This window comes from Bos indicus x Bos taurus, chromosome 27, assembly GCF_003369695.1.
Source record: "Bos indicus x Bos taurus breed Angus x Brahman F1 hybrid chromosome 27, Bos_hybrid_MaternalHap_v2.0, whole genome shotgun sequence".
NCBI classification, from domain to species: Eukaryota; Metazoa; Chordata; class Mammalia; order Artiodactyla; family Bovidae; genus Bos; species Bos indicus x Bos taurus.
Genome location: NC_040102.1, coordinates 34,692,656 through 34,704,204, shown reverse-complemented (window position 1 = coordinate 34,704,204; position 11,549 = coordinate 34,692,656). Strand labels below are relative to the sequence as shown.

The following is an 11,549-nucleotide window of genomic DNA, read 5'->3' as shown; positions in this document are numbered from 1 at the left end:
ATATTTGTTGAATGATATTCTAATATGTCAGAGAAGGCATTGGCACCCCACTCCAGGACTCTTGCCTGGAAAATCCCATGGACGGAGGAGCCTGGTAGGCTGCAGTCCATGGGGTCGCTAGGAGTCAGACACGACTGAGTGACTTCACTTTCATTTTTCACTTTCATGCACTGGAGAAGGAAATGTCAACCCACTCCAGTGTTCTTGCCTGGAGATTCCCAGGGATGGCGGAACCTGGTGGGCTGCCGTCTATGGGGTCGCACAGAGTCGGACACGACTGAAGTGACTTAGCATAGCATGGCATAGCATTCTAATATGTGTTAGGATTCTTAGACACATTCTAAGATTCAAACATAGACACAATTTCTTACAAATTTAATAGGAATTAGTCTGTGGTCCCCTCAATCTTGTCTCCAACACTTTTTTTCTAAAGTCTGTTTCATCTTCAGCTTCCACATACTTACTTATTTATCGTTGAGTTGTGAAAAGTCATGTAGGGCTTTTCACCTGAGTAGACCCACTGTGAGACAAGTCTGGAAAACAAAAATCACTATAGACTCCATGTGTTCGGCTGTCAGGGTACGCATTACTTTTGGAAATGTTCACTGTATCTTTCATGAGGCCCCATACATAGTTACCCATCCATGGTCAGGCAGTAAGTCTTACTCTTCTATTGAAAGTCCTTCATGATTCCTTCTCCTTTTGGAGTAAAATTAACACTCAGGCTTGCATTTAAGACACAACTGCCTCTCAAATGATGGCTTCAAATGCTTATGCCCCCTAACCAGAAACTGCCCAGAAATTCTCATACAATTCACCGTCTCCCCACTTCCTTGCCTTTGCGAATACTATACCTAAATGCCAGAATGACATTTTTCCCTCCACCCTCCTAACTTCTACTGTGAAACTTCTCTATGGAATCTTCTGGGATCTCCTCAGGTTGGGATAGGTTTTCTTCAATGTTTTTGCTACTCTCCAGACACACACACACACACACACACACACACGCAGACACGGATGCTCCCATTGCTTCCTGTTGAAACTGCTATCGTGTATCTCACTGTATTCATTGTAAAATGCTTTCTGGCTCTCTGACAAGGAGACTAGAGATGCTTTCTGACCATGGTGATCCCCACACTGGTGCTTACTACATTTTTGTTGCACAAATGGAGAAGGTAGAAACCCTCATTCCACTCTAGAGCTCCCTGAGTGTGGGAAAGGGAGTCAACTGAGTTACAAGCTCTTCTGGGGAGCCCTCATGTGGGGTTCAGAGGGGCAGATTTAGGCATTCTGAAAGCCGACATGATTCCTAGACCACAGCTTAATCATCTGTTTGTTAGGAAGACTCTCCAAGGGAACAGCAGTCACATTCTCCGACTGCCTTCGGACAAAGGGAAAAAAATACCAGGCAGGCACATATCCTGGGCCCTTTCTCAGTGAACTTCATCTGTCGGAGACTCCTGTAGATACAAACCCTCCTTTGCTGTGGGCTGGGACTGGGTGGCTGAGGAGGTCTACACTGAGAGAGTAAAACCATGAAGCCCTAGTTTCTGATTTCCCCCAACAAGCTAATCTAGACCCAGGGCTTTGACTGTCAGCTCAGAAGAGAACACAGATGTGACCTTATGTTCCGAGATGCTAACCAGGTGCTACTGTAACTGTAGATTTGAAAGGCTACATCTGAGAAATCTTTAACAATTAAAATGATTGAGAAGCATTCCTCATGGAGTTCAAGCGCCCAATAAATAGACAAACAGACACAGGTCAGACTTCTCAGAGGCCTTGCTTCTTTCCTGTCTTTCTTACTATTAATAACATATAAGTACTTGCCACTTCAAAGGATGAAAGAGAATTTTAGCTCCTCGTGGAGAAGCAGTCTAACTTAGTGGTTAGGAAGGAAGGCTCCCTGGATTTGCTTCCTACCCTCACTCACTGTGTCACTGATCAATTCACTGGACTTCCTGATGCTTCACTTTCATGACTACACATACATAGACACACATATGCACAAACATACTTTTATACCACAGTACTAAAGAAGCAATTTAACTCACACACAGACACACACACCAAAAAAAAAAAAAACACTTAGAAAATTGTCGGCTGAATAGTAAACATTCAGTGAAATTTAGTTGTTATTATTATGATCTAATGATACAAAAGTATTAAGGAACAATTTCATCTTGCAGCTTTGATTTCTTCAGTTACAATGAGCTATCTTGAGATACAGTTGGTCATTCCTGCTCCATAGAAGGATTTCTGAACTGAACTAATCCCACCTGTTCTAGTGATGGATCCCTTCACCTCATATGAAGTAATAAAAAATACCATGAAGTTAAAAATCATCCTTGTGCATTGATGCCAACTTCTGTTCTCCATGAAGGAAGACAGAGCGTTTGAATTCTAATCCACAGGAAGAGGAATTCTTCTCTACACCATCATAGATCGTGATCATATCCAATTGCTTTTTAATTTGCAGCCCCCTCCATGTTATGGTCTTGCAATCAGAAAATAATGGCAGTATCCTGTGAGATAACTGAGTTCGTGTATGCTTATGTGAAAAGTGGTGAGATACGCATGCCCTCTATTGAAAACAACAGAGGCAGAGAATATAGTTATGAGTACAGTATGTGTAATAAATGCAACCTTTGAACAACTGTTCAGCATCTGAGATGTGTTTAAACCCCTTGAGTAGAAAATAAGTTGAATACTTTCATTGGGACCGTGAAATAGGATACCTTCTCTGGAGGAGTTAAGTTACTAAATTTTTTTTTTCTCAAGCAGTTCATCAGTGTCTTTGGGGGATCCTGGATGAACAGAGAAAATGTGTCACTGACAGGCCCTATCAGAGATAGGAGACTTACTCATTTCCAGAGCTTTCACTTTGATAATCTCCAAATACCGTCACTAACCAAGCCTCCCACTGGTCAAAACTGTTTCTTTTTTATTCTTATTTTGGTTTCATGGATATCTTTGCAAACCAGATAGAAATGATAAATACTCCTCCAGGAAAAATGCGCACACATGCATGCACAGAATTCTGCATATTGATTTGTGGTTTTTATGGATGCTGTCATGTAAAAAATTCCTTTTTCATGGAGTGATTTATCTGTAGTAAACAAATCAATTAATATTTTAAAAGGCTTAACTACTTAATTTCTTTTTATAAAATGTACTATTTAAAAACCTGGCATATAACTGTCCCAAAAGATTTCAGATTTTTCACTTTTGTTTTTACCATGATCAGCAGTTTCAAAAACCTTTTAAGGTGTTTTTTTGAAACACTTAGTTCCTAGAGAATTTTTTAATTTCTTTCTGCTAGGAAAGCACAGCAGGCATTGCTATATGCCTTCTTAGAAATATTTTATTATAATTCTATGAGGGAATAAGCAAAGATACTGTAGTATTATTCCCATGTTGGTTTGTAATAAATAAACATTGATAAGCCACAAAATCTTGATCATAATTCAGACTCTGATCCTCAAATATATTGCTTTGGGAGAAATAAATGTACACAACTCTATAGCCACAGAGGAAAATTTTCAAAAATATGGAAAGAACAGCCTTTTACAACTTACTTCCTATGGTACATAAACAACAATATTGATGAGCCAATCTATGCATTTCTATGTCCGTATTTTATAGTTTAAAGTTGGGACAGAGAAACTTCCTATATACTCGAGGCAAGAATTCTCTTTGAATAAATGTGGCAAGCAATATAAAAGCACCTCTTACTCTTAGAGTAAAATCCTTAGAAAAGTTCATAAAACTTTATAATAAAAATCACCATCTTAGTTTTCCTTTGAGATCAATCACCAACACCAAGAGCAGCTAAGTTTATATTAATTTATTAAGGTTGCATATCATTTGTCATGAATAATAAATTATAGAAACCATAGCATCTTTATAAACTATTAAGTGTCTCATATTCGCTTCCTAATGCTTACTGCAGTAACTGTAAGAAATTAAGATTATGTTTTAGCATTAGTCAGAAGATTAAAAAAAACTATAAAATTTGTTCACAGTACTTTGGAATTATAAAGGACCCCATTATTTTAACTTTTGGGTAACCAGTTTGAAATGCATTAAAAACTCCTTACAGACCAGAAGGTGGCGTACAGTTTCACCAAGATGCTGAAAATACTGCAGTTTCTTGAATTTGTTCTTAGATCATACGGTGCACTTTTTAAGGCATTGTCACAAATGCAAATAAATAATCAATTACTGATCTTTAAAAAGAAAAAAAATCTACCAATAGACAACATTGAATCTTGGCAACACTTGGAACATTCAAATAAAAAACTCAGTAAACGATTGCAGCATGGAATTCTCTCTCTTAACCCCCCTCTCCATTCTCCCTCCTCCCTGCTCAATTTGTTTAAGGAAAAAAAAGTTCAGGTTGAATTTCAGTCCTAGGGCCTGACCAGGAGACCCTGGCTGCCAGTCTTTCTCAGCCATCTGTCATCTTCTCATTATGTCCGTTCAGACTCTCCTCCTGACATCAGCGCCAGTCTTTCTCCTGCAGGGAGAGTTTTCCAATCCTTGCCGAAAGCACTTCTCCACTGGAACAGCACAGGCATGAAATTGGTTGGAGTCCTTGTCACCAGTTCATTCTGTTCCTCTCCTGCCCCGAGTCCCGGAGTCCTGACAGAAGAGAAACGTACGAGGCAACAGCAAGATGCTGTGCGTGTCAGGGTCTTACAGACTCACTTGGTCTTTAAATGTCCGTTCTTGGATAATGTCCTTATCCATCCTCTGGTCCTCAGTGAACTTTGATGGAATATTTCCGCAGTTTCAGAAACTGGAAAAGCTTGTCTTTCGTTCTCTTCTTCAGAGCCATCAGGGCTCGTGTCTTCTCCTCTAGGTCTTGATCTATGGCAAAGATGATCTTTGCTCGCTCCTCTGCTTTCTTGTCCCCGGAGTTTCTGAAGAGCCTCTGTAATGCTTCTTGGTCTATGTTTTCGAAGATGTTGCCCACAGCTTTCTTACGTGAGGCTGTGTCGAAGTGGTAGCCGTGGATGGACGGGCTGACTCGCAGCGAGGTGGACATGCTGAAGGCCGGGTGGCTTGGCTTAGCTTTCATGGATGGGGGATTCTTCGGGAATTCAGCTCCCAGGCTCTCCAGAGAGTCTGTAGCAAAATCATTCCGGGACTGCTATTTAAAGTGTGAACAAAAGCTCCAGGCTCAGATTACACTGATGACATCAGAGTGATCTCAAGGAAACATAATCACAGACCAGTTTAACAGTTGAGTTGCCAATGTCCTTCCTGTTCTTGTGCTCAGGGTTACTGAAAGCTGTGTTCAATGACGGGGCAGAAATGAGGAGGGGGGTTCTTTTTAACGCATCTGTGGCAATAGAATTACAGGTTTGGGCTCCTCTGTAGGGAAAAAAAAAAAAGAGCTTAAACCAGAACAGCGCAAAGCGAAGAAACACACATGGTGAAATCTTTTAGCTTCTGAAAATCTTCCCAAACAACCAAAACGAAAGGTTCTGCCAGCCACCGAAAAGTTTTAATTCCCAGAGAAGTTATAAAAGTATAATCCAAACATTTGCCAACCCACATCAGCGCCCTCTGGACTTCCCTAGGCAGGGCAACCCCGGAGCTATTGAGAGAAAGCTTAACAATCAAAGACGTTGATTTGGAGTCTGACGGAGGACTGGGGCTCAGACACTACAGAATGCTGACATGACACAGCCTGAGTCAGTGACCATTCAGAGACTGCGTCTAAGAGCTAATCTGCAATTACTGGATAAAGCTGTAATTTAATAAACATAATGACAATAGGCAATTTCTTCTTAGGCTTGTGTACATATATATCAACAGCAAGGTCAAAAAAGCCAGGAGGAAGAGTTAAAAGGCGCTTTATGTACACAGCACTCAAAAGGGATGAATCGACTTTTTTCATATTTATTTTGGCATCAGTCAGACACAGTCAAAGCAATACATTCTTTGCAAGTTTTTAAAGCTGTGCTTTCCACATTCCACCACATTCAGCCAGCCAGTCCCCAGTGACGTATAGAACACTTACAGTCTGCCCAGAGTTCAGTGTCAGCTTCAAAGTGCCCCAGAGACTCTTCTTCAGGGACCTTCTGCCAGGTCCTAGCATTCTCAAATACAGAGCTGGCCTTCATTTTCATCCCACCTAGTCACCTAGAAAAATGCACATGGACTTCCCTGGTGTTCTTGTGGTTAAGACTCTGCACTCCCAATGCAGTGGGTACATATTTGATCCCTGGGTGGGGAACTAAGATCCTGCAAGCCACATAGTACAAACTTAAAAAAAAAATTCACAAAGGGAAAGAGTGTGGAGAAGATACCTTCCTAGAAAACTGAATTAGGGGCACTTTTCGTGTTTTCACTCATTCACTCATTTATTTAAACAATGTATATTCAAGGTTGACTTTCAGCTGGGCCTCCCCCATGGCTCCGTGGTGAAGAATCCACCTGCAATGCAGGAATGACAGGAACTGCAAGTTCAATCCCGACATCAGGAAGATCCCCCTGGAGGAGGGCATGGCTACCCACTCCAGTATTCTTGCCTGGAGAATTCCATGGACAGAGGAACCTGGCAGGTTACAGTCCATACGGTTGTAAAGAGTCGGACATGACCGAAGCAACTTAGCACACGTGACTTCTAGCTAGAACCTTTCTAGACTTTGGAAATATAACAGGGAATCACACTAGATCAAGTAAAAAACAAAACTTCCCTAACTTACCTTCATGGAGTTTGCATTCTTCTGGGGAACAGACAATAGGAAAATGTGCATTTGTAGTCTAGGTGACATCAGAAGGTAATGCATGAAGCAGGTTGTACAGGAGACGTAGGGGAGGGTTGGAATTTGGTTAGGAAGTTCAGGGAAAGCTTCTCAGTGTGACCTTGTGCAAAAACCTGAGGGAGTAGGCAGTGCAGACACCTGGAGGAAGGGTGTTATAGGCAGAGGAACAGCAAGTGGCGAGGCCTGAAGATAAGAGCAGGAGTGGAATGAAGAAAGACAGCCAGGAGGTCAGTGTGGCTAGGGCAGAACTAACAGAGAAGAGTGAGAAGGTGACTTGAGGTGAGAAGGCAGGGGGAGGAGGGCGGGGCTGGCAGAGTACACCCCTGCAGGCTTTCTCATGAAATTTCCTTTTTACTTTGTAAAACATCGGTGGTGGTGGTTGAGTCGCTAAGTTGTGTCTGACCTTTGCCACCCCATGGACTGTAGCCCGCTAAGCTCCTGTGTCCATAGAATTCTCCAGGCAAGGATACTGGAGTTGGTCACTGTTTCCTTCTCCAGAGGATCTTCCCCACCCAGGGATTGAACCCGAGTCTCCTGTGTTGTAGGTGCATTCTTTCAACTGAGCTTCCTTGAGAGATATTTCTAGGCCAGCTGTATTCAACTCCCCAACCATGGAAGCTGATGCTTGTTTTGGGTTTTTCAAAGAAGAAGCATATGTTCTGCTGCCCATGACTAGGGATTTAGTGGCATATCCAGCACATCTTTGTGGCAGCTTCACTAATATAAAAATGGTGGTTATTCCATTGTCAAAAAGTCTATAAACAATAAGCAATGGAGAGAGTGTGGAGTAAAGGGAACTCTCCTACACTATTGGTGGGAATCTAAATTGGTGAAGCTACTATGGAAAACAGTATGGAGGGTCCTCAAAGAACTAAAAATAGGACTACCATATGATCTAGCAATCCCATTCCTGGGCATATATCCAGAGAAAACCATAGATCAAAAGAACACATGAAACCGTGTTTACTGCAGCACTATTTATGATAGTCAGGACGTGGACACAACCTAAATGTCCATTGACAGATGAATTGATAAAGAAGTTTATATATGTAAATACAATAAATACTACTCAGTGACGAAAAAGAAAGAAATAATGTCATTTACAATAACATGGATGGACCTCAAGATTATAGTAATTGAAGTAGGTCAGATAAAGACACAGCATATAATATTATTCTTATGTAGAATCTAATTTTTTAATGATCTAAATGAACTTATTTACAAAACAGAAACAGAGTCACAGATTTCAAAAACAAACTTATGGTGACCAAAGGGGAAAATTAGGGGGGAGGGGTACATTAGAAGTTAGTCATGGACACACTACTATATATAAAATAGACAACCAATAAGGACCTGCTATATAGTACTGTTCAATATTCTGTAATAATCTATGCAGGAAAATAATCTTAAAAAAGAATGGATATATGTATATGTACAACTGAATCCCTTTGCTATACACTTGAAACTAACAAAACATTGTAAATCAATTACATGTCATTAAAAAATAAAAATAGTTATTACTACAGCAATAGTATTTTTACTGACTTTTTATTTTGTGGCATGCAGAGCACCAAGAAATTGACATTACCCATGTTAATTGTCATCGCTCAAGGCTTCATAAACCTTTTCATGCTCTGCCCTTTGTTGAAGTGACTCATGTAGGCTTGTGATGTTTATCCTTCTTATTAATTAATCACAAATTTTGATTCCCAACATGCCACTGTCCTTTGAAGTATAGACTCATTTACTCAGTTAGTTAACTGCATAATTACTTCATGACAAATAGATGGAGGAAACGTGGGAATAGTGGTAGATTTTATTTTGAGGGGCTCTAAAATCACTGTAGACAATGACTGCAGCCATGCAATTAAAAGACACTTGGCTCCTTGGGAGGAAAGCTATGACAAACATAGACAACATATTCAGAAGCAGAGACATCACTTTGCTGACAAAGGTCTGCATAATCCAAGCTATTGTTTTTCCAGTAGTCATATACGGATGTGAGAGTTAGACCATAGGGAAGGCTGAACACCAAAGAACTGATGCCTTCGAACTATTGTGCTGGAGAAGACTCTTGAGAGTCCCTTGGATTGCAAGGAGATCAATCCAGTTAATCCTAAAAGAAATCAACCTTGAATTCATTGGAAGGACTGATGTTGAAGCTCCAATACTTTGGCCACCTGATGCAAAAAGGTGACTCACTGGAATAGACCTTGATGCTGGGAAAGATTGAGGGCAAGAGGAGAAGGAGACGATGGAGGATGAGATGGTTGGATGGCATCATTAACTCAATAGATATGAGTTTGGGCAAACTCTGGGAGATGGTGAAGGACAGAGAAGCCTGGTGTGCTGCAGTCCATGGGGTCGCAAAGAGTCAGAAATGACTGAGGAACTGAACGACAAAAACAACCAAGAGCAGGGATCAGATCCATCCATCTCTTTGATGTGCTTGAAGCTCCTGGATCACTTAATGTGTTTCCATAGTAGTGTTAAATAACAATATGTGTGACTCTATTTAATTTTCGTACCAGCCCTGTGGGGTAGGAACTATTGGAATCCTCTTGGGGCCAGTAAAACAAGTGAGGCAATGGTACTTTGCTCCCTGTGATAGGCTGAATATCTTACTCTCCCTCCAAAAAAGTCCATGTTCTAAACCCTAGAACCTACAAGTACAGGCTAAAAGCAACTTTTTATTGAAAAAGGGATTTAAACAGCAAAAGGAACTTTGTAGGTGTAGGTAGATTGAAGATCTCCAGATGTGGAGGTTATCTTGATTATTATGTGGTTGGCCCGTGTAATCATAAAAGTCCTTATAAGAGGGAGGATAGAAGTCAGAGGGCAGAGAAGATGTGAGAGACTTTGAGGATGGAGGGATGGGGCCATGAGCCAAGGAAGACAGGCAGCCCCTAGAAACTGGAAAAGCCAAAGAGATAGGTTCTTCTGTAGATTCTAAAAAGAAGCACATTACCGTAGACCCATTTTAGACTTGGGATCTCTTGAACTGTAAGACAGTATTGTTTTAAGCCACTAAATTTGTGGCAGTTCGGTACAGTGGCCATAGGAAATGAATTCACCCTGCAGATCCCTCAGCCATGATGAGATGGCTTGAACCCAGGGCTATCTGACTCCAGAGCCCACGATGTTAAACTCTCTACTGGAATTGCTGTCAGATCAACTGCAAGCTCTCTCTTCAAAACAAAACAAAACAAAACAAAACTGAGTAATGTTCCCACATGACACTGAGCAGGTCTCCTTGAGGACTGCCTAAGAGCATTCATATGAATCTGAGAGATTAAGGCACTTCAGAATTGTTTAGAAACAAGACCATCCACAGGGAAACAAGGTCAGTTTCTGTTTCCCAGACGTGTGACACAAGCCTTTAGATTGTGATTTGCTGATGCTCTTCGTCGAAGGTCTTTCCATATGTGCTTGGAAAGACTTTTTCTGCTGTCACTCTGTTCTTTCCCTTCTTTGTATAAATATTTGCAGTGGATGATGTAGACAACAGACTAAAAAATGATTGGCAGTGATCCACAAGTTGCATGTGGATGGGATGCTACCCTATAGGTAGGTACCTTCCAGAATTTTCACTTCCTGTAGTCAAGACTGGACATAAGGAGGGCTGTTTAAAAGAAGCAGGTTCTAGGCTAGTGTATGTTCTTCCAAGCACCAGTTTTCCAGTATTTTTTTTTTTCCCATCACACAAAGGGATCTGTTTGCCAGTGAACAGTATGCTTGGTTAGTTTTGTATATAATGGAAAGATTTGGGCAAACAAAGGGAAAGAAGAAAATGTATTAAGTGACATGTGATGTGAGTTCGAGTCCTGGTTTGGGAAGATCCTCTGGAGATGGAAATGGCAACCCATTCCAGTATTCTTGCCTGGGAAATCGCATGGATGTAGGAGCCTGGCAGGATACAGTCCACGGGGTCACAAAAGAGTCATATGCGACGTAGCAACTAACCCACCACTGCCTACCTAGTTTTCTTCATATATCTAAATTATTCTTCATAACAATACTGGAAGTACTTGTTACTGACCTCCATTTTCACCACACACAAAGAATTGGGCTAAACAATCTGTCCAAAGTAAATGGTAAAGACGGAATTCATTTCCAGATTTTTTTTTTCTTATCCTCAAAATCTCTTCGGGGGAAGGTTTTCCTGACCTTTTTCTGGGCTGCTTGCCACTATTGTTTGCTTCAACAAGACTCTACACTTACCTTTTCAGATAAAAAATGTTATAAATTATTTTATTTATAACTTTTAAAAAGTTTATTTGATGTGGACCATTTTTAAAGTCTTTGTTGAATATGTTACAATATTGCTTCTGTTTTATGCTTTAGTGTTTTGACCACAAGGCATACGGGATCTTAGTTTCCTGACCAGGGATGGAACCCTCATTGTGTGCATTGGAAGGTGAAGTCTTAACCGCTGGACAACCAGAGAATCCCTTTAATTATATTTTTAAAGGGCCAAAGATATTCAGTATACTGATTGGTACAGAGAAAGTATCTAATGGATACTTATTGAATTATTACATGAAGAATTGAATGAAAATAAGCATACAGAATTTACCTCAATTCTGTTTTGTCTTCCAACTTTTCTCCCTGGCAATCTCCTGAAAATGAAGAGTATAGAAGCGAGAAACTAGAATGTGTACCTTACACTTGCATTGAATTACCCCTGGACATTTTAACAACAAATATTTCATACTGCCTTATAATTTACCAGGTACTTTCACATGTATTACTTCATTTGACTTTCACAAC

At 40.6% G+C, this 11,549-nt stretch overlaps 1 protein-coding gene across 1 annotated transcript; it reads right to left on the bottom strand.

The window, feature by feature from the left end:
- Positions 1-3,832: 3,832 nt before the first annotated feature.
- Positions 3,833-5,156, bottom strand: TCIM (transcriptional and immune response regulator). Its single transcript, XM_027530024.1, has one exon. The coding sequence runs from the start codon at positions 5,081-5,083 to the stop codon at positions 4,763-4,765; it is 321 nt and encodes a 106-aa protein (XP_027385825.1). The 5' UTR covers positions 5,084-5,156; the 3' UTR covers positions 3,833-4,762.
- Between the last annotated feature and the right edge of the window lie 6,393 nt (positions 5,157-11,549).

Excerpts from the sequence above, each read along its gene's own strand:
- TCIM (XM_027530024.1), bottom strand. The coding sequence starts at position 5,083 with ATGAAAGCTAAGCCAAGCCACCCGGCCTTCAGCATGTCCACCTCGCTG.